We start from the raw sequence: 23,290 nt of genomic DNA, 5'->3' as shown, positions 1-23,290 counted from the left end.
ATGGTGGGCACAGTGACTTCCTCTGCTGGGCCCAGAGCCTCCATCTACAGCTCTTCAGAGGCAGCCACCATCCAGGTCTCCACCCTCTCAGAGACTTTTGCCACAGAGGGCACAACCACGGGGTCCTTCCCCACCAGCAGGAGCCCTCTTCCTTCTGTCCATCCCTCTGCAGCCAGTAGCAGCCAAGAGACACACTTCACCTTCAGCAAGGCCACAGCCCCACCAGAGTCCTCAATAGCCACTCCCACCACTGCTCAGACAAGGCAGACCACAGAAGTCCCTGCAGGTAAGTGACTTCCCTGTGTGATCTTTGGAATTGGGGGCTTGGGGTCTCTGGGATGCCTGCATGCTTCAGGAGGCGGGAGGAAGGACGGGTGAGTGTGGGTCCATGCTGAGCTCTCACCAATGTGGCCTCTTCATGGTCTCCTAGTGGTCCTGGCTCTGCCTTAACAAGCTGAGCAAACCTGGCCCAGTCTCTCTCCCTCTCTGAGCCTCAGTTTCCCCACCCATAGCTATCAGGGATTGCACTGGAGGAGCACTGGGGGCCTTTCCAGCTCCAACCTTCCCTGAAGTGAGTGCTGAGTAACTACGGTGCATGTGGCAAGGTCCCAGCTCTTGTTTAACAGACCTGGTCCTCAGCCTTTGAGAGCCTCTGGTCCAGCCTTAGCCACACAGAGGGAAGGCTGTGGGGGTCAGAGCCAATTATTGCTCTATAAGCAGCTGCGACCCTGTGAACTGGGGCCTGCTGGATGTACTTTCTGGGCTCTGTCCCATAGCGAGTAATGAAATATTGATAAATGACAGTGGGGTGAGAGTGTGGGAGATCTCAGGGCTACATGTCTGTGACAACGTTTAATTCTTGGGGAGCAGTCACGTTCAGAGGCTGCTGGGTTGACCCAGTTCCTGGTCAGCCTGCAGCCTCCAGCTCTGCTCTCTGTCATTCTGTCCTTGTGTTTCAACTCTGAGTATCCTTATCTTTCCCTAACTTTCTGGGCAGGTGACAAGACATATTAATCACAAACACTTTAAGGAATACCTTTTGTATGCTACTCAGGGGTGACTTACACATATTTGACACCCGTAGGCACTGGCACCAGAGTGTCCTCTCTGCTGTCAGGAGGAGTGCTCGAAGCTTTGCATTTGCCATTGCCTCCAACGTGTCCTCCCAAACAACATCCAGAGCTGGGAATTGTTGCCCCATCTGACAGTGACAATGTAAAGACAGTAACTAAATTGTCCTAGAAATATGACAATGGGATTCAAATGAGTGTTTATTTCATTCCAAAGCTTTAGCCTTTATGCTGTACTTCTATTTTATAAGCTGGCCTTAATATATTTTTATTTATAATACTTTTCTTTATTTTTGTTGATTAGATAATACATTCACATTATTTAAAATCCTCAAAGTACCAAAGACCTCTAGGCCAGGGGGTAAAGTGAGAGACTCTCAGCAAATACAGCTCCTCTTTTTGGCAACCACAGCCTATGTGGAAGTCTCTCTGTGATAAAGCTATGCTTTTTTTCATCCCTCAAGGGAAGAAAAATGTTTTATTCATATTTGTGATTTCATACTGTGTCTCTGTGATTTTAATCTCTTATTTTGTTTTTATTGTGGTGGGAACATTTAACATGAGATTGACCCTCAACAGATTTTGTTGTTGTTTATTTTTTAAGGGAGAATGGTTCTACTTACATCCTGGATTGATTAACCAGTATCATTGGTTATCATTAAGCAGAAATTGAAGAAAGTACTCTCCTCATGTTTTTTTTTTCCTTTTTAAAATTAGATCTCTAAACTATTTTGATGAAAGGAGATACACAATCCTAAATAAATGTAAATAAATCTAATTTCTTTTTTGATATTTTTCTTTTCTTATTTTGGTATTAGGGATTGAACCCAAAGGTGCTTTACCACTGAGGTACATCCCCAGCTCCCTTTTCTATTTTTATTTATTTATTTATTGTGTGTGTGTGTGTGTGTGTGTACGCTTGGGATTGAACCCAGGGCCTTGTGCATGTGAGGCAAGCACTCTATCAACTGAGCTTATCCCCAGCCTCCCAGGCCCCTTTTCTTAATATATATTTTATTTTTATTTTTGAGACAGGGTCTCGCTAAGGTGCTAAGGGTCTCACTAAGTAGCTGAGGCTGGTCTATAGCTTGCAATCCTCCTGCCTCCGCCTCCCAAGTTGCTGGGATGATAGGTGTGCCCCACCATGTCTGGCAATAAAGTCAAATTTCTATATATCAAAGGTAACATATAGCTAGAGACATCATAAAGATTAAAAGGAAATAAAAAACCGAACACATTAATGACTTTAAAGATCAATATACTTAAAGTTGAAATCCAATGTGATGTTTATTTTTAAAAACTCTAAATACACATAGGAAAGATCAGTAGAGGACAGGGAACAGGGGAGGGAGAGGAAGGGAAAGTACTGTAGACTGAATTATATCCCATGACTGTATGATTAAGTCAAAATGAACTCATATTTATGCATGACAATAGGCACTAATTAAAAAAAATTTTAAATAAAAAGTCAATATAGGGCTGGAGTTGTAGCTCAGTAGTAGAGCATTCTCTTTGCACATGTGAGGCACTGTAGATTAAAATCTACAAATTTTAGTTGTAGATGGACACAATACCTTTATTTTATTTATTTATTTTTATGTGGTACTAAGGATTGAACCCAGTGCCTCATATGTGTAAGGCAAGCATTTTGCCACTGAACTACAATCCTAGCCCTAAAAATATTTTAAAAGTCAATATAGATAATCATTCAATATATGGAAAATGCATTACCAAGTTAGACAACAAAGGATTTAAAAAATACTGAGATGCTGTGTTACTCAGCTTTCCATCACTATGCTTGAGATAATCAACTAATTTCTAAATTAATTAATTAATTTTCCAGTGGAATGCATTTTGACATATAGTACACAAATGGAGCACAATTCTCATTCCTCTGGCTGTACATGGTTCAGAGTCACTCCACTAGTGTAATCATACATGTATATAGGGTAATAATGTCTGTCTCTTTCTACCGTCCTTCCCATCTCCACAATCCCTCTCCTGATTCCTCTTTCCACAAACCAAAGTTCCTTCATTCTTCCCTATGCCCCTGCCCCACTATGGGTCAGCATCTGCTAATTAGAGAAAATATTCAGCTTTTGCTTTTTGGGATTGGCTTATTTCACTTAGCATGATAGATTCTAATTCCATCCATTTACCTGCAAATGCCATTCTTCTTTAATACTGAGTAATATTTCATTGTGCATATGTAGCACATTTTCTTTATCCATTCCTCTGTTGAAGGGCATCTAGGTTGGTTCCATAGTTTAGCGATTGTGAATTGAGCTGCTATAAACATTGATGTGGCTGCATCACTATAGTATGCTGATTTTAAGTCCTTTGGGCATAAACCAAGGAGTGAGATAGCTGGGTCAAATGATGGTTCCATTCAAAGTTTTCTGATGTATCTTCATACTGCTTTCCATAGTGGTTGCACCAATTTGCAGTCCCACAAACAATGTATGAGTGTACCTTTTTCCCCACATCCTTGCCAACACTTATTATAGCTTGTATTCTTGATAATTGCCATTTGACTGGAGTGAGATGAAATCTTAGAGTAGTTTTGATTTGCATTTCTCTAATTACTAGAGATGATTTGAACAGTTTTTCATGTCTGTTGATTGATTATATTTCTTCTTCTGTAAAGTGTCTGTTCAGTTCCTTAGCCCTTTTATTGATTGGGTTATTTGGGGGGGTTTTTTTGGTGTTATTTTTTTTTCAGTTATTTATATATCCTGGAGATTAGTGCTCTGTCTGAGGTGTGTGTGGTAAAGATTTTTTTCCCATTGTGTAGGTTCTCTCATCACATTATTGATTGTTTCCTTTTCTGAAAAGAAGCTTTTTAGTTTGAATCCATCCCATTTATTGATTCTTGATTTTACTTCTTGTGCTTTAAGAGTCTTGTTCAGGAAGTCAGGTCCTAAGCCAACATGATTAAGATTTGGGCCTACTTTTTCATCTATTAGGCACAGGGTCTCTGTTCTAGTGCCTAAGAGGTTCTCTATCTCTGACTTGAAGTAATCCTTGCTACCTATATTAACTCACCTCTCTCTCCTAGTGGTGAGAGAGGTGAGTTAAAGTCACTCAGTATTATTGTGTTGTGGTCTATTTGATTCTTGAAATTGAGAAGGGTTTGTTTGATGTATATGGATGCCCCATTGTTTGGGGCATAGATATTTATGATTGTTATGTCTCATTGATGTATGATTCCCTTAAGCAGTAAGAAATGACCATCTTTATCCCTTCTAACTATCTTTGGTTTGACGTCTACTTTATTTGATATGAGGGTGGAAATCCCTGCTTGTTTACGCAGTCCATGTGAGTGGTATGTTTTTTCCCAACCTTTCACCTTCAGTCTGTGGATGTCTTTTCCTATGAGATGAGTCTCTTGAAGTCAGCCTATTGTTGGGGCTTTTATTTTATTTATTTTTATCCAATCTGCCAGTCTATGTCTTTTAATTGATGAGTTTAGGCCATTAACTTTCAGGGTTATCATTGAAATATGGTTTGTATTTCTGGCCATTTTGGTTTATTTTTTGTTTTTAACTTGACTTGGTTTCTCCTTTGATTGGCTTTCCTTTAGCATAGTTCCTCCCTTTGCTGATTTTCATTGTTCTTTTTCATTTCCTCGCCATGGAATATTTTGCTGAGAATGTTCTATAGTACAGGCTTTCTTGTTGTAAATTCTTTTAACTTTTGTTTGTCATGGAAGGTTTTTATTTTGTCATCAAATTTGAAGCTTAATTTTTCTGAATATAAGATTCTTGGTTAGCGTCCATTTTCTTTCAGAGCTTGGTATATGTTGTTCAAAGATCTCCTAGGTTTGAGGGTCTGGGTTGAGAAATCTGCTGAGATCTGAATTGGAATCCCTCTGTATGTAATCTGAAACTTTTCTCTTGTGACTTTAAAATTCTATCCTTATTCTGTATGCAAGGCATTTTTATTATAATGTGCCTTGGTGTGGACCTGTTGTAGTTTTGTACATTTGGTGTCCTGTAAGTCTCTTGCATTTGATTTTTCAACTCATTCTTCATGTTTGGGAAATTTTCTGATATTATTGATATTATTATTTCTGAGATTGTGCATTCCTTTGGTTTGTATCTCTTTGCATTCCTCTATCCAGATAATTCTTAGATTTGGTCTTTTCATTTTATTCCATAATTCTTGAACATTCTGTTCATAGTTTCTTATCATCTTCATTGTGTGGTCTACTTTGTTTTCCAGATTATAAATTTTGTCTTCATTGCCTGAAGTTCTGTCTTCCATGTGATCTAGTCTGTTGGTGACGCTTTCTATTAAATTTTTTTATTTGGTTTATTGTTTCCTTCATTTCAAGTATTTGTGTGTGTGTGTGTGTGTGTGTGTGTTTTCAGAGTCTCTATCTCTGTCTTAAAGTAATCCTTGCTACCTGTATTTGCTTTCTTATCTCTTTGTTGGAGTGATCAATCATTGCCTGTATTTGCTCTCTTATATTAGTCTGTGCTTCGCAGATCACTTTAATTATGTACATTCTGAACTCCTTCTCTGACATTTCATCCACTGTGCTGTCAATGGATTCTGTTATTGGAACATCTTGGTCTGTTTGGAGCATTTTCTTCCCTTGCTTTTTCATGTTGTTCTTGTGTCTTCCTTTCTAGCAGTGCAGATTTGAGGTATTATAGTTTCTACACTATAATTTTGTGGTGTCTCTGCAGGTTACCAATATCTCGCCTCTGGTGTAATCAGGCCTGCAGGGGCCTTGGTGATGGTCTTCCCAGTCTTGGTTGATGTCTCTAGACAGAAGTGGTTGGTAGATGGGGTCTCAGTGCGTTCTCCTCCTCCGCTTGTGCAGGTCTCCTCCTCTGTGTCATGGGCCAGAGTCAGTCAGCTCCACCTCCTCTGTGTTTCAGGCAGGAGTCAGTCTGACGAGGTAATAGACTTATAAGGAGAAAAGGCTGATTTTGGCTCTAAGTTTTGGAGGTTTCAGTCCATGATCAGTTAAGCCTATTGCTTTTGGGTTTGTGGTAAGACAACACATTATGGTGGGCAGTGTGTATTACAGGAAAAAAACGCATACCGTAGGGCAAGGGAACAGAAGAGAGGAAGAGGAAGGGGCTGCAGTCCCAACAATTGTCTTCAAGGGCAATCCCCATGAACTAAGGTTCTCCCACAAGCCTCCACTGCCTGGGGCCTAAACCTGTAATACAGAGACCTCTGGGGGACACTTATACAAACCACAACATAAGCAATCCACACCTGTTGATGTTTGAGAAATTGTTAGACAAATTTTCAAGATTGTGAAATAGATATTCCCATGCACTGTGGTGAAGAAACAAATGGTCAATCAAGTAAGTCCAAAGCTATGCACCTGGGGCTTGTGATACATTAAAAGTCACCATTGGTGTTTGTAAAGTCTCCTTATTGCAGTATGTTTCTTCTCAGCCTTGGACCTGAGGATTTTATTGGTTTCAGAGGTCTCAGTCCATTGATGACCAGCTCCATTGCTCTGGGCCCAAAATGAGGCAGAACATCAGGGTGGAAGAGTTTAAAGGAGGAAAGTAGCTCAGGATGAGGCAAGCAGGAAGCAGAGGGACCCTCGGCAATTTTTAAGTGCACAGTACAGAATTGTTCACGCAGGCACACTGTGCAGCAGATTTCTAGAACTTTGAACAGGCAAAACTGAAATTTTGTTCCCATTGAATAGCAATTCCCATTCCCCCCCCCCATAAATTGTTCTATTTCATAACTGCTGAATATTCCATTTTGCTTTCTCATTATTTATTTAGCTAACATTCTGTGGGCCACCACCTCTGGGACCTTGGACTCAGACTACAGCCCTACAGGAGGGCAGGCCGTGTCCACCTCTGAGATATCAGCTCTGTCCACCTCCACTGAGGCCAAATCACACATCCCCAAGACCACAGCCTCTGCTGAGACCTTGTCAACAGCCAGCGCCTCAGAGTCAGACTCCCCTGACTCCACCCCTGAGGCCCCACTGCCCACCAGTCGCACCACAGAGAGAGAAACAGCAGCAGCCCAGACGCCCACCCCCAGTGGAACCTTGGTGGCAGGTAGCACCAGCCCCTGGGAGGAAACCTCAGCCCTCTCTGTTGGGACAACACACCACTTGGAGGTCTCAGGACCTGGTACACACTCCACAGACTTTGGGTCAACGGTGGGCACAGTGACTTCCTCTGCTGGGCCCAGAGCCTCCATCTACAGCTCTTCAGAGGCAGCCACCATCCAGGTCTCCACCTCCTCAGAGACTTTTGCCATAGAGGGCACAACCACGGGGTCCTTCCCCACCAGCAGGAGCCCTCTTCCTTCTGTCCATCCCTCTACAGCCAATAGCAGCCAAGAGTCACACTTCACCTTCAGCAAGGCCACAGCCCCACCAGAGTCCCCAACAGCCACTCCCACCACTGCTCAGACAAGGCAGACCACAGAAGTCTCTGCAGGTAAGTGACTTCCCCGTGTGATCCTTGGGATTGGGGGTTTGGGGTCTCTGGGATGCCTGCATGCTTCAGGAGGTGGGAGGAAGGACGGTTGGGTGTGGGACTATGCTGACCTCTCACCAATGTGGCCTCTTCATGGTCTTCTAGTGCTTTTGCCAAAGTTAGCCCTGAGCAGAGTTAGGGGGTGTATGAAAAGCGTGTCAGCTGCATGTCTGGAGAAGTGGCCTGAGATTCTCACTCTGCCTTAACTAGCTGAGTGAACTTGGCCCTGACCCTCTCCCTCTCTGAGCCTCAGTTTCCTCACCGTAGCTATCAGGGATTGCACTGGAGGAGCACTGGGGGCCTTTCCAGCTCCATGAAGTGAAGTGCTGAGTAACTATGGTGCATGTGGCAAGGTCCCAGCTCTTATTTAAAAGCCCTGGTCCTCGGCCTTTGAAAGCCTCTGGTCCAGCCATAGCCACACAAAGGGGAGGCTGTGGGGGTCAGAACCAATTATTGCTCTCTGAGCAGCTGCGACCCTGTGAAAGTGGGGCCTACTGGATGTACTTACAGGGCTCTGTGCCATGGATAGTGTCCTGAAATATTAATAAATGACAGTGGGGTGAGGGTGTGGGAGGTCTCAGAGCTACATCTCTGTGACAATGAATAATTCTCAGGGAGCAGTCACGTTCAGAGGCTGCTGTGTGAACCCGGCTTCTGGTCAGCCTTCAGCCTCCAGCTCCACTCTCTGGCACTCTGTCCTGTGCCTCTGAGCACAACCACTTTAAGGAATACCTTTTGTATGCTACTCAGGGGTGACCTACACATATTTCATGCCCAGTAGGCACTGTCACCAGCAGTGTCGTCTCTGTCATCAGGAGAAGTGCTTGAAGCTTTGCATTTGCCTCTAATGTCTCCTCCCAAACAATGTCAGGAGCTGGGCGACATTACCCACCTCACAGGCGAGGAAACAAGTTTTAAGACATAGTTAAATTGTCCTAGAAATATGGCAGGGGGCTTCAGATGAGAGTCAGTTTGACTCCCAAACTCACAGTCTTTCCATTGTGCTTCTATTTTTATAAGCTTAATTTACTAATATATTTTCCTTATTGTTTGTTGATTAGATAATACATTCACATAACACAAGTCCTAAGATACAAAGGGGAGGCCAGAGAGTAAAGTAAGAGGTTCTCTGTAAAGGAATAATAATAAAGACTGTAGATACAGAGATAAGTGCCTCAGAGTCAGGAAACTGGCAGAGTGACTCCAGTCCAAGTGGCCACGTTTATTTATACCAATAGGTTACGTTAGGTGATTAGTACCATACCTACATTACTGTTTAGAGTATCAGTAAGGTTCCTTATTCTGCAGTTACATTTCATAGTTAAAATATGCAATGTCCAAGAACGTCCATTGTCTGATATTACTGTTAGGCAGGCAGCTCCAGGAGCACGGGATCTTGGTGAAACATTGTAGTTATCTAGCAACAAGCTCTTCTATTCCCAGGAGCTATGTGCCTGCAATCAAGGTTGAGGCTTGATGAGACTCTAACACAGAGGCTTCTCAGGGCAGTGGCATACCAGCTAGACATTGCACATATATTAGCTGTATTACTAGATCCAAAGAGAGATTGCAGGGCATTGTAAGGGTGGGAAACATGGTGCCTGTTATCCCCCGGAGTTTCCTTACCCAGGGGAACACTTCCCTGTACATTTCCATAGTCAGAATCCCTACATCTACCCTTTTTTGTTTTTTATGGCCTTTTTAATATATAATATTTTTCTCTTAAATGTCAGTGGGGATAGAAAATCGTGTAAACATTGGCAACAGCAAGCACAACATAATAATCCCAATATTAGCAAATATCCACCTATGAATAATTGTTTGGCCCAAATAAAGTTGGGTAACCACGAAGTTAGCCAATTCAATAAGTATGGACCTCCATCATCTTGTCGGACCTTTATAATGATATCTTTAAGGTAGTCTAACTCCTTTGAGATAGAATTACTATTATCACTTAAATTGAAGCAACATATATTATTAAGCTCCTAACATCCTTTATGATGTAATAATAGCAAATAATTAATTGTGGCCCAATTGTCAAGTACAGCTTGCTGATGTTGTTTTTGTTCTTATTAAGCATATTAATTGCCATAGAGGTATGATTAATATTTTTACCATAGCACAGTTCAGTTTTATAGTGGTTTTGTAAGCCTCGACAGCCAGTCGAGGGATACCCACTAAGGAAAATGTCAAAGCGTCAAATTTTGCCTTAGAGAGAAGGCTCACTGAATCCTCACAGTTTTTATCAAGGGGAATAGACCTTTTATGGATGCATTGTGCCAGATGATGGCCTATTAAATCCTGTGGGGATGGTAAGAACACAGTTAATCTGCTAATACAATGATGGGTACCATGAGACATTTTGCAGGTATATAACAATTTCAGCCAAGAGAACCCAGATATTATAATGGGTTTTAGAAGTCAAGGAGTCTGACTGTACTGAATTTTCATAGCTGGGGCACAACAACAGAATAACATTATTGTTATGACCAAAGCATTTACAGAGTTTTGTTGAATGTACTAATCAAAGTAGTAACTAAGTTTTCTTGAGTACATTTTAACCCTGTTTGAGCCAATTGCTGTTGAGCTGAGGCTGTTAATGATTTTATATCCTCTAAGTCATTGGAAGTCTAGTATCTTGGGATCCTCTTTCAGTGTATCTTTTCTTTCGAGGAGAGTGATAATTGTCCTCTTGTTTGGTGGGACTCTCTTCATCAAGGATCAAATGAAACTTGGGGATCAGGTTGTGAAGTCCTTGATGTCCAATCATAATTGATAGGTCTCACACACTGAGCTGGACTCCAAATTGAACCTGTTGGTGTAAGCATAGCAGCCTATCCTTTTCCCCATGTGATCAGAGACATAGAGTCTTGTCATCCTGGGTCTGATGGAAACCTATATATTACATAAATTTTTGGTAATGGCCGTTTAAGAATAAAATGTCTATCCAAAGCAGATGATCAATTGTGAGTATTCATTTTGTATTGCATGTTGAGTGCATTAACTGTAAAATAAAGAAATACTTAAAGCATTATTAATATGAGAGAGGCTAGATTCTCCCTTAGTTTTGTTTTAAAAGGCAAGTTTTAAGAGTATGATGTGTTGTTTAACCAAAGACTGTCTGGTAGCATTATGAGGAAGTTTATGATTTAAAATTATATTTTATTGATTTCAAAATTGTGTAAAAGTATGAGATGCATATGTAGGGGCATTATCCATTTTTAAACGAATAGGGTGGCAAAACAAAGTAATAAATGAGAAATGTAAGTAGATACCTTATTAGACCTTTGGGCACTAGCTCAAATGAACCCAGAATGAGTATGAATAAAAACATGAAGAAAAGAGGATGAAAAGGAGGGACATGGGTAACATCCATTTGTCAAAGTGTATTAGAATGTAGGCCTCATGGATTTACAGATTTTCACATGGGGGCCTAAAAGGTGAGAATAGTTGTTGACTATAGCATGAACCTGTTGAGAAGAGATGGAAAACATTTTTATTAGTGATTGGGCATTTTGATGAAAAAAATCCATGGGTTTTACAGCATCTGAAAATAAAGACAAAGGGATTTTATAGCTTTATCTGTGTGAGCATTACTTTCCGTCAAAGGTCAGGAATTTTGGTATGGCTGTGTATATGAGCGAGGAAGATGGGATTTATGACACTGCAAAAGAGTTTCAAGGGTTAAAAAAAAGAGATAGTAAATTGGAATCCAAATGAGGAGATAACACAGCTACAGAAATATGAGGAGTTAGTTTAGCTAAAATTGTAATAACATTTAAAGTAGTAGAAAACAATTTTAGCATTAGGATAAAAGTGGCTAATTTAGTTTGCTGTGGAGAGAGTTGAGGCAGGGTATAATAGTTATTTCGTTTATCATAAAAACAGATTTACTCCTCTTTATTTACTTTTATCTGTATATACCTTTAATCCATATACAAGAGGAATGGTAGAAATTAAGAAAGAGGGATATAACTAAGGAACCTGATATAACAATGAGAATTGTCCATCATGAGGCATGTGAAAATCAGTTGGTGTTAAAATATCTGTTAATACAATTTGATAGAAGAGAAAGAACTACAAATATTGGAGATATAAAGTTTTTTAATAAGTTATAAAACATGAATGTTCATTTCTGTTAAGGATAAAATTTTAGCATGACCATTAGTAATTAATTGAGTATACATAACAGCAAAGAGGTAAAATATTACAGCCTGAAAAATGAGCACAATATAATTATTTTAATATATATACATATAATTTTTGGTTATAATAGTAACCACTGTTGTAAAACCATAAGGTGTTTTAACAAAAACTATCCATGACAATGGCACATTTGATATTGAAAGTTGATCCACCATTATTGTTGATAATCCTTCTTAATTTTCTGTAAAGCCTGTTTTAAAGAAGGAGTTAAATAAAAAAAGGAGGCAGCGTCCTGTTTTTTTAACAACTGGAAAAAAAAATGAGAGATCAGTTTGACATCAGTTGTAGTTTTTAATTTATGTATTTAAGAAACTATACTTAAGAAGATTAATCCCATTTATGTTAAATTAATTTACTTATTTTAATTGTAACATAAAAACATAATAAAAAATTGATTAATAGTATTAACCATCCCTGTTTTTTGAAGAAAAATTTTAGAAGTAATTGATATTATGTTTTAGATATTTTTTAGAAATTAAGACTTTATTGTTTAGTTCCCTAGAAAAACCTCATAAGTCAGAGCCTTAAAGACATCTATATATTTAATTATATGACTTGAATTAAATATTTGGATCCATTTAATTATTAAATTTTTATTTATGATTGCTCAATTGTTTAGAGGAAGAATTGAAAATATTGGAGATATAATTTACGTTTAAATGTCAATTTTTATATCAAGTACATAATATGTAGATATAAGACAAGCCTGTACAATTGGAAATGTCAGGTATAGAACTCTAACAGGTATCATGGACACTGAAATCAAGAGTTTCAGGTTAGCTGGCACTTTTGTCCTTGATACTTATCAGGCCCACTCCCAACACAACCATATTTATATCTTCCTAAGGATTTATTAAAAGAAATTTTTGAATGTATTTGAGACTTAACTCTGGAGAAATTGGCATTTGGATAAAGACAAAATGTAAAAACTTTTTTTTTTAAAGAGAGAGAATTTCTTTTTAATATTTATTTTTTAGTTTTTGGTGGACACAACATCTTTATTTTTATTTTTATGTCGTGCTGAGGATTGAACCCAGCGCCCCGCGTATGCCAGGCGAGCTCGCTACCACTTGAGCCACATCCCCAGCCCAGAGTATAAAAACTTTTATAGTTAGATAAAACAAGACGAATCAGAAAAATACATCAACTTATATAGAATACTTAAAAACTTACATCATCGTAATACTAACTTTTTCATCAGATCAGAGTGTATTTTTAGCTCAATAAGAGCCAGTTGGAAGCCTGTGAAATTCTTAAGAAAAAGCTTTTTTTCAAAAAGAAAGCTTGTGCATTTAGAATGTTTCTACTTTTGTCTTTCTGTGTTGTAACATTAGGGAGGAACTGGTCAAGAAAGCCAGCTGAACACAGATAAGACAGCCAGTCAAGCAGTTTGAATTTAAAAGAGACACTTTTTTTTCTTTCGTCTTAACTGGTTTTTCATAAGCCTCATAAATCTTGTAGGTCCTATAATTTACATTTTAAATATAAGGCTAGGAAAGTTAGCGATCCAGCAGAAGTTAAGAGGTAAGTAAAACTGTTGTAACCATATTTTTTCTTTTATAAGATAATTTTCTTAAAGCATGATGTTGCAGTTTGCATTTTTTGTGGATAGTTAGTTTTTCCTTTTTTAAAATTTTAACTCTTATACATCTTGTAACAGTTTCCACATATGGTTGAATATCAGTAATGATTTGTTGTGGATTGGAAAGGATAGAGCATGGTAGCTAGCCACAGGGAGCTTTTGGACACTTGTTTATTTTTGTTTCCTTTGCCCCAGACCAGGGTGGCCTCTTGAGGCCATGCATAAGGCCATACCATAAAAGTATTTATTACCATGACATTAGTATTTGTGCTCAATAACCCTATAATTGACTGTACATTTAAACAAAGAAATTAATTTAGGTCTACTTAAAATAACTGATAAACATGTTTCAATGACAGTAGAGTCAAACCTTGTATTTTTCCTTTTGTTTAAAGGTTGTAACTCTTTAAATACAGCAAAAGGTAAATGATCATATTTAGGTTGGGTAGCAGAATTTATCTTACAGACAGGTAAGTTAGGAGACTCCCCTGCTCCACAGCTGTCCCAAGCACTCAATTAACTGGGATCTAGCTGGGGGCAGGGTGGCTGCCACAGCCAGCCAAGGAGGCAATGACAGTGAATTAGAGGAGTCATAAATGTGGGAGGCTCCAGGACAGCTCAGGGCAGAGTGTTGTTGCCAGGGCTGTGCTACTGCTGTGGGGGGAGCGGCCGGGGATTTAAAGGGACCGCATAGCCAGGCACAGAAGGAGAAGAGCAGGCAGGTTGATAGAGGTTTTATCAATTGCATCTCTACAAAGAAACCAAGTTTGAAGCACAGGTATAGAAGTCTGTGGCTTCTTGTGAAGCTTTTCACCTATTTTCTCCCAGTCTCTCAAATTTAGTGTCCCACTTTCTTGATAAAAAGGACGACAAGAACTTATCTCTGTCAGCAAGGCAGTAAGATCAGCAGTATTTAGGGTATGTCCAGCCTTGCTAAGTAGGAGAGAAAGCTCGGCCTGATGACGTTGTTGAGCGTCATACAGAGATAGAGAATTACCCTACTGATTAGGGGTCAGTACCAGCCGATGAAATAGATGCAGGTCAAAAGCCTGTTCCAGGCATAAGTAAGCTACTCCCTCCCCCGTTACCTATCAACAGTCCGGAAGGGTCTCTATTAAGGTGATTATGTCGTTCCAAACTCTCCGAGGACTGGGGGGCCTTTTGGGGAGAGAACTCTTCTCCTGCCCCAACGCTGGATGCTAGTTATAAAGAAATAATGATAAAGAGGGGAGACCCAGTGACAAGGTGCAAAGGCAGGAAAGTGGCAGAGTGGCTTCTTGTCCAAGTGACCACGTTTACTTATACCAATAGGTTACATTAGGTCATTAGTACCATGACTACATTATTGTTTAGAGTAAGGTTGCTTAGTGCTCAGCATATACATATATTTGATATATATCCATATACTCCTTTTTTACCCAAGTGGAGCCTATGGTAAATTCACATTTCTATGAGAAATCACTTTTTTTTTTCCTGTATATGGAGTGAGTGTGTGAGTGTGTGTGTGTGTGTGTGTGTGTTTGACAAGGGAAGAAAAATGTTTTCATTTATTTCATATTTTAGGTTCAATTTTGTGACCTCATATTTTGTCTCTTTGATTTTATTCCCTTAGTTTTTTGTTTTTGTTTTTGTTTTTGTGTGTGTGTGTGGTAAGAGCACCTGACATGAGATCTACCTTCAGCATATTTTTAGAGCACAGTATGGTATTGTTCCCGCAGGCACACTGTGCAGCCGATTTCTAGAACTTACAACTGGCAAAAGTAAAATTTTCTTCCAATTGAATAGCAACTTCCATTTCCCGCCCCCAGTGAACTGTTCTTTTTTATGACTGCTCGATATTCCATTTTGCTTTCTCATTATTTATTTAGCTAACACTCTGTGGGCCACCACCTCTGGGACCTTGGACTCAGACTACAGCCCCACAGGAGTGCAGTCCGTGTCCACCTCTGAGACATCAGCTCTGTCCGCCTCCACTGAGGCCAAATCACACATCCCCAAGACCACAGCCTCTGCTGAGACCTTGTCAACAGCCAGCGCCTCAGAGTCAGCCTCCCCTGACTCCACCCCTGAGGCCCCACTGCCCACCAGTCGCACCACAGAGAGAGAAACAGCAGCCCAGACCCCCACCCCCACCCCCAGTGGAACCTTGGTGGCAGGCAGCACCAGCCTCTGGGAGGAAACCTCAGCCCTCTCTGCTGGGACAACACACCACTTGGAGGTCTCGGGAGCTAGTATACACTCCACGGACGCTGGGTCAACGGTTGGCACAGTGGCTTCCTCTGCTGGGCCCAGAGCCTCCATCTACAGCTCCTCAGAGACAGCCATCATCCAGGTCTCCACCCCCTCAGAGACTTTTGCCACAGAGGGCACAACCACGGGGTCCTTCCCCACCAGCAGGAGCCCTCTTCCTTCTGTCCATCCCTCTATAACCAGTAGCAGCCAAGAGACACACTTCACCTTCGGCAAGGCCACAGCCCCACCAGAGTCCCCAACAGCCACTCCCACCACTGCTCAGACAAGGCATACCACAGAAGTCCCTGCAGGTAAGTGACTTCCCCGTGTGACCCTTGGGATTGGGGGCTCGGGGTCTCTAGGATGCCTGCATGCTTCAGGAGGTGGGAGGACGGGTGGGTGTGGGGCTCTGCTGACCTCTCACCAGTGTGACCTCTTCATGGTCTCCTAGTGGTCCTGGCTCTGCCTTAACAAGCTGAGCAAACCTGGCCCAGTCCCTCTCCCTCTCTGAGCCTCAGTTTCCCCACCCTTAGCTATCAGGGATTGCACTGGAGGAGCACTGGGGGCCTTTCCAGCTCCAACCTTCCCTGAAGTGAGTGCTGAGTAACTACGGTGCATGTGGCAAGGTCCCAGCTCTTGTTTAACAGACCTGGTCCTCAGCCTTTGAAAGCCTCTGGTCCAGCCATAGCCACTCAGAGGGGAAGGCTGTGGGCGTCACAGCCAGTTATTGCTCTCTGAGCAGCTGGAACCCTGTGAAAGTAGGTCCTGCTGGATGTACTTGCTGGGCTCTCTACCATAGATAGTGTCCTGAAATATTAATAAATGAATATGTGATGGTTTGGCAGGTCTCAGAGATATATCTTTTTATTTTGAGAGGGTCTTTCTACGTTGCTTAGGGCCTTGCTATGTTGCTGAGGCTGGCCTAGAGCTTGCAATCCTTTTGCTTCAACTCTCATGTTCCTGGGATTACAGGTGTGGGCCCACTGCCCAGCTAAGGCAAGAAGATTAGGGCTCAACAAAAGGCAGAACTTTCTTGCAAAGCTGCTAAACCAGGAAGGCTGGATTAGATGTCCCCATCCGTCCCCTACCAATTTAAAGAACTGGAAGAACTGGCAGAAGGCATCTCCCCAGGGAGCAGCTGCTCTCCAGCTCTCTCCCTTTGGGGGCCCTTCCTTCCACCCCACCCAGGACCTCCTGGATTTGAGAACATTCTAATTCAGCTTCCATTTCTTCCTCCTCTCTCTTCCTTTGGCTTCTTCAAGCGTGGGAGGTGCCTTAAGCCACCACGCCTTTCACTCTTGTTGGGAGGACGCAGGAATGGCTGCAATTATCCTAGAGAAGGAATCGTTATTCCTCTTTGCAGCCAGCACACGTAAGATCCCATGTAAATGTAAGACACATTTATACATAAGAGTGCACACGCTTATATGCAGAGGGGGCAGAGGAGGGTTTAGTGGGAAGCACATCCTTATTCCTAAACTGACTACTTCCATCTTCTTTCTCAACTCAAAGGTGGTGATGGAGGCTTCCTCCTAGTGCGGCTGAGTGTAGCCTCCCCAGCAGACCTCACTGGGCCCAGCCAGGCAGAGAGCCTCATGCAGCAGGTGAGTGGATGCTTGCAGAGCCAGGGGAGTAAAATGAGTGGTTCTCAGGGACAGCAGAGTTCTTCAGGATGCAGAAGAGCAACTACTACCCAGAAGGAGGTCTAGTGTCTTGTGGAGTGTTAGGAGCTGAATTGAAGACTCTCTGCCTGGTTTTGCTTCTGCCTTTCTTCTCTGAGTTCATTTCATCTTTTCTGCAATGTAAACAAATTCTTCCCCCCATTTCCAATTTCTTCAGGTCCTAGGAAGTATTGGGTTTCTGGTGATGAGAAGTCCCATGGGCAGGGAAACAGGACACTTGGTGGATTATGGAAGAAACCCAAATCATAGTAGTTTACATAGACAAGGCAAGGTCCAAGAATCCAAGAAACCTATGGTAGCTCCTCTAGCTTAAGTTATGGCTGGATCCAGCAGCTCAAATACGATTGTGAGATTTTTTTAAAGTCTCTCTTACTGTCAGCTCTGCTTCTTTCATTATTCAGTCTTTCTCCCTACATATGGGAAAGTGACTCTGACAGCTCTAGATTCACATGGAACTTACTTTTCCCAAAATCATCAATAGAAGGGCTGGTCTCATGGGTCTGCAACAGCCCCCATGACTCACAGCCCAATCATTACCACATAGATTGAGAAGGATAGGCCCCGGATGAAATATGGATAGTAGGTAGAAAAAAAAACCCCAACAACAGATACATTCTCTAGAAGAGGAATCAAGATTGGGAGATATTTGTAGAGCAAGTTAGGAAAATTCTCTTAAACCAAGATTGTTGGACAGGGTTTCTGGTGATGAAATTCTGGGATCGGAGTTTTGGGGGACAGTGTGAATCCCTGGAAGTTTGACTGGATCAGCTCAGAGTAGGTTTCACTGGCCTTGAAGAGTGTAGATTTCACCAAGTAGGAGACGGAGTGTGATGTAGTAGGAAGTGTTTACGTTCTGTCCCGGTATAATCAGTGAAAACAGGTTCAGTGCACAGCCTAAGTGGATTGTTCCTTCAGCAGTACCCCTGCCCATGCCTCAAGCTTGCAACCTGCACCTGTCACAGTCCATAGGTATCATACAGCTTGTCAGCAGTGCAGGCTTGGTGGCATCCCCTGTAGGGGTAAACCTGGCAGAGGTACGAACTCGGGGGGTCCTATGTCAGGTAGAGTTCTATATCCAAGCTGGACAGGTGAGGTGGTTGCCCTTGGCAGGTGGAGACAGGAGACAACCATTTCAAGTAAAAGAAAACCACTTTCTGTCCTAAGCAAAAGGGGGATTTCTTGGTGCATAGAATCAAAGGATTAAAGGATTGCCAGAAGAGCAGGAGGAACATTCTGGCTAGAACCCTGTCTTTTTTTTTTTTTGTACTAGGGATTAAACCCAGAGGTGCTTAACCACCAAAGCATATCCCAAGCCCTTTTTTATAGTTTATTTAGAGACAGGGTCTTGCTGAGCTGCTTAGGGACTCATTAAGTTGCTGAGGCTGGCTTTGAACTTGTGATCCTCCTGCTTCAGCTTCCCAAGCCACTTGGACTACAGGTGTCCACCACCACACCTGGTGGGACCCTGTCATTCTTGCTGACTACTGTCACTCTTGGATACCGCCCTAGTCAACGGACATCATGCTGCCTGCACATTCTATTGAAATGGCTTCTCACTGCCTCTTTATCTTTGGGTCACATGTTCCAGAGTCAAAGTCTTGAGTGGGAACATCCAATAGTGTAAGCTTAGTTCTTGTGTCCACAGATCACTGCCAGGGGAAAAGAGGAGGGGGGAATATCTGTGTCCTTGAGTTCTCTCAGTAGCAGCAAGCTCGTCAGGACTCACCCAGCCAAGAGTTCCCTACACAAGGTTTGATGTGGGGTGGCCAAACAGATGGCAATGCCTTCTGCTCACGAAAATCAAAAAAGTGAGAAGGAATCCCAGTCAAAGAGGGAAGCCAGAGTGGAGTGACATGTCTGAGCCTCCAAACTGGGATTCTTTCAGGGGTCAGGAAGAAACTGGGAGATTAGGAGCAGTTCAGGCAGCTGAGATGTAGGAATCAGGCCACATGGGGTTGGGTGTCTGTTCTTGGGGATTGACCATGGTTTAGGGATCAGGAGTCAGTCAGTGAACTCTGGAGCTCTGGGTGATAGATTTGGGTGTGAATTCTAGTTCCTCACTGTATGACCTTGGGTGAGGTTTTCATTATTACCTTTATCTCTTATAAAACAAGGATAATAATCCCTGCTTTACAAGATTGCTATGAGGTTTCAGTGATATAATATAGGCAAAGCACCTAGTTCATGTTTATCATGTGGGAGGATCAGGAAGCATTGTTGGTATTCTCTCCCACTGTTCTTGCCTGTCCTTGGCCTGTGGTGAGCTCCTGGGCTGGATGGGCTGAGTGTACCCTCTGTCTCCTCCTGCTCTCCAGCTCCGGTGTGAACTGCATACCCACCTGCCTCTCGTCCAAGTCTCCTTACTGCGAGTCCGGAGAGGCTAACGAACATCAGCTGAAGCCAGGTATATACCTTCTGCTGAGAAAGAAGCAGTGCTTCCCATGGTCTGAGCCCTCACCAATAGACCGGAGCCACGTTGCTATGCTGACATTACCCAGAAGGTTCCCATGAAGGCCAGCTGGTTCGAGCCCTTTACCCCAGACGTGGCCAAAGGACCCTGGCTCACTTACCACCTGACTCTATGTATGTGGAAAGGAGTGTGTCGCCTGCTCCCAGAGGGGTCCTTTAGTTCCCTAGGCCCATGTACTGTATTTCAGTAAAGAGAGACCTGATCACCCATCCCTGTGCTTCCATCTTGTACTAAAATTACACTCAGTGTGCCCCAGAGGTTATCTATGTGACCTGTATGCACTGACATTTTTATTATATAGGGATTTTATACACCCTACTGTTCCCTCTATTCTTCGTGTTCCCAGTTCTTGGTTTGGACCTTGATTTTGCCCTCACTGAGGCCAGCTCTGGAACTTGTTGAACCTTAAACTTGTAATAGTGAGTTCTCCATTAATATAACAAAATATCTGAGATAATTGGGTCAGAGACAAAAGAAATGAAGAAGGGGCTGGGGTACTGCAATCCCCTTCAAGGTCCCAGGGGCCTAAGGACCTCCCACTAGGCCTCATCTCCTATAGGTTCCACCGTCTCCTAATGGAGCCCCCTGGTACCAAGCCTTTAATACATGGGCCTTTGAGAAACACATTCAAACTATAACAAGCTCCTTCAGGAAAAGACAATATTTGTTCTTCTCAGATTCCCTTGAACCTAGCAGAGCACCTGACCTGTATGTCACACAGAATGTCAAGAAAATGTTTGTTGAATAAACTTAAATTTTAAGTTCTGGACTCAAGCAGATTTAAAGGAAAGTCTACAGTACTCAAGTATTCCTCCCATAGCTCATAGCTCACATTATTGTGTTTTAAATTAGACACGGATTACTGTTTTTTTCCTGTTGTAAAGGCAAATCTTACTTCAGATTTTAAAATTTTGAAAAATTCAAAACGAAGAAGCGAAAATAGCCAGATATGGTGGTATACGCCTCCCCCGGCTCAGGAGGCTGAGGCAGGAGGATCTGGAGTTCAAAGCCAGCCTCAGCAATGGTGAGGTACTAAGCACCTCAGTGAGACCCCTGTCTCTAAATAAAAATACAAACTAGGGCTGGGGATGTGGCTCAGTGATTGAGTGCCTCTGAGGTCAATCCCTAGTCCCCACCCCACACCCCCCCCAAAAAAGAAGTAGCAAAAATAAAAGTGGGAAGAGGAGGGGAAGAGAAAGAAAAAAAAATCCCACCTCTTATATACTACTATTATTAATGAATATATTCAATTGCTAACTCACCCTTTCCACGTGGTTGTTAAAGAGATACCTCACGTTCAACATCTCCCAAACTGAAGTTCTGATCTTTTCCCTTACACCTGCTCTGCTGCATCCTCCCCATCTCTGCTAATGTCAATTACATCCTTTTATTGGTCAAGCCAAAATTCTCAGAACCATTTTTTGGGGGGTACTGGGGATTTAAAGGGAGGGGGCAAAGGGTGTAGGAATGACAGTGGAATGAGTTAGACAGCATTACCCTAAGTACATGTATAAGACACAAATGGTGTGAAAATACTTTGTGTACAACCAGTGACTTGAAAAAGTGTGCTCTATATGTATCATATGAAATGAATTGCATTCTGCCATCATGTATAACAAATTAAAATTTAAAAAAAAAGAAAAGTACACAAATGGAGAGGATAGACAATTCACAGAAGAAGGAACATAAAAGCCCTGTCATGAAAAAGAAGAGTTGACTACACTAGCTAAAAAGGGGCAAATTAATACCGTGAGATACTGTTTACTGTGTCAAATAGGTAAAGATTTATAAGAATTATAATATCCATACTGATGGGCATTCTTAAACACTCCTACCATGAATGAAATTGGTACAATCTTTTTGGATTTATCTTCTTGACTATTTATCTAAAGGGTTTAAAATGTGGATCCCAAGCCAGGCATGGTGGCACATGCCTATAGTCCCACTTACTCCAGAGGCTGAGGCAGGAGAATGATAAGTTTGAGGCCAGCCTGGGCAACTAAATAAAATCCTGTCTTAAAATAAAATTTAAAAAGCCTGAGATATAGCTCAGTCATAGAGCATTTGATTAGCATGTATGAGACCATGGATGGAATTCCCACTACCACAAGAAAAAAACGAAGATCCCTTTGAACCAGCAATTTCATTCTTAGTTTATCTTCAGAAAAAATACAGAATCCATGAAGAAATGTTGAGGTATATGTTTATTATCATGAAAAGAAAGAAGTTCATGTGATATTATTTTGTCCTCTTATTTTCTTTAAATGGAACCATCTCCCCCCGCCCAAACTACCCTCCACATGGTCTCTATTGCTTTTCTTTCTAAAACTGTTTTGACCAGGGTTGCCTGATAAGATACAGACTACCAGTGATGTTAGGTAAACAATAAATAACTTTGTAAAAATATTCAATGGGACATTCTTATACTAAAAACTTATTTATGGTGGTAATTTATCTGAATTTTAATTTTAACTGGGCATCCCATAGTTTTATTTCCTGACAACTATACTTTTAATACCACCTCTCCTAATATTTTCTGTTGCTATAACAAAATGTCTGAAGCAGGGTGCTTAATAAAGAAGATTATTTAGTTCACAATTTCAGAGGTTGAAAACCCAAGATTAGGTGGCCTCATCTTTTGACTTCTGGTGAGGGTCCCCTTGACTGGGTCACAACACAGGAAAAAAACAGAAAGGTAACCTGCTGCATGCGAGAGCACCAAAGGCATGAGGTATGCTCACTTTACAAAAACCCCCTCTCAAAACTGAGAGCTCTTCAAAAAGTTCATCAGTCCCTTCTGAGGGCGATGCCCCCTTGACCTAACTATCTTGCACTAGGCCCTGCCTCTTAAAGGATCTCCCACCTCAACATTGCCACAGAAGACCAGGCCTACAGCACATGCATTTTTGGGGGACAAACCACGTCTAAAGCATTGCAGTGTCTGTTGGGGTGGGGAAAGAAGGTGATAGGAAAAGAGGACCCAAGTCAGGGTTGTGGCAACGTAGGCCTCCCAATATGGAGTAACTGACAACTGAGGTAGGACTGGGCCCAGCCCCCTGCTTCCCTGCCACCTGCTTAATGTTTAACTTCCAATCTGTGTGTCTTCTGGTGGCTGGAGAAGCCTGTGTCCAGCCCTTGCATCACCAGGAAAAAATCAGGAATGGAATCATGGTTTGGAGATACAAGTCAGAGAGATTTTATTTAAATAGACTTTAATCAGAAGTAAACCAGAGAATTTTGGCAAAAGCACTTTTGTTAACTTAGAGCCAGTCACCCCATTAACAACTCACTGCGTGTGTGTGTATGTGAGTGTGTGTGTGTGTGTGTGTGTGTGTGTATACATTCACAGTGGGCCAGTGTCCTCCTTAAGCCTATGTATGTCTGTGCGAGAGAACCCAACTAGTTACATGCTTTAGTCTTTATGGCTCCTGCCTGGGCACTTGGGTCTCCTAATAAGGTACGGTCTTGACTTCATTCCCATTATTCATTCTTGAAGAACCCCCAATCACCGGCTTTCACCTTTCCCTTTCCAGTCTCCCTGAAGTGAGTATTGAGGATGGGGTGGGTCCTGA

The 23,290-nt window shown here is 42.0% G+C and overlaps 1 protein-coding gene across 1 annotated transcript; it reads left to right on the top strand.

Moving 5' to 3' along the window:
- Positions 1–19,647, top strand: Muc20 (mucin 20, cell surface associated). The gene is made up of 6 exons (XM_071614895.1): positions 1–286; positions 6,878–7,120; positions 7,394–7,507; positions 15,203–15,877; positions 17,079–17,170; positions 19,564–19,647. The coding sequence occupies exons 1-6, from the start codon at positions 1–3 to the stop codon at positions 19,630–19,632; spliced, it is 1,479 nt and encodes a 492-aa protein (XP_071470996.1). The 3' UTR covers positions 19,633–19,647.
- The last annotated feature ends 3,643 nt before the right edge of the window (positions 19,648–23,290 follow it).

The sequence above is a fragment of the Marmota flaviventris genome, chromosome 8 (genome assembly GCF_047511675.1).
Source record: "Marmota flaviventris isolate mMarFla1 chromosome 8, mMarFla1.hap1, whole genome shotgun sequence".
Taxonomy (NCBI): Eukaryota; Metazoa; Chordata; class Mammalia; order Rodentia; family Sciuridae; genus Marmota; species Marmota flaviventris.
This window is presented reverse-complemented; position numbering and strand designations above follow the sequence as displayed.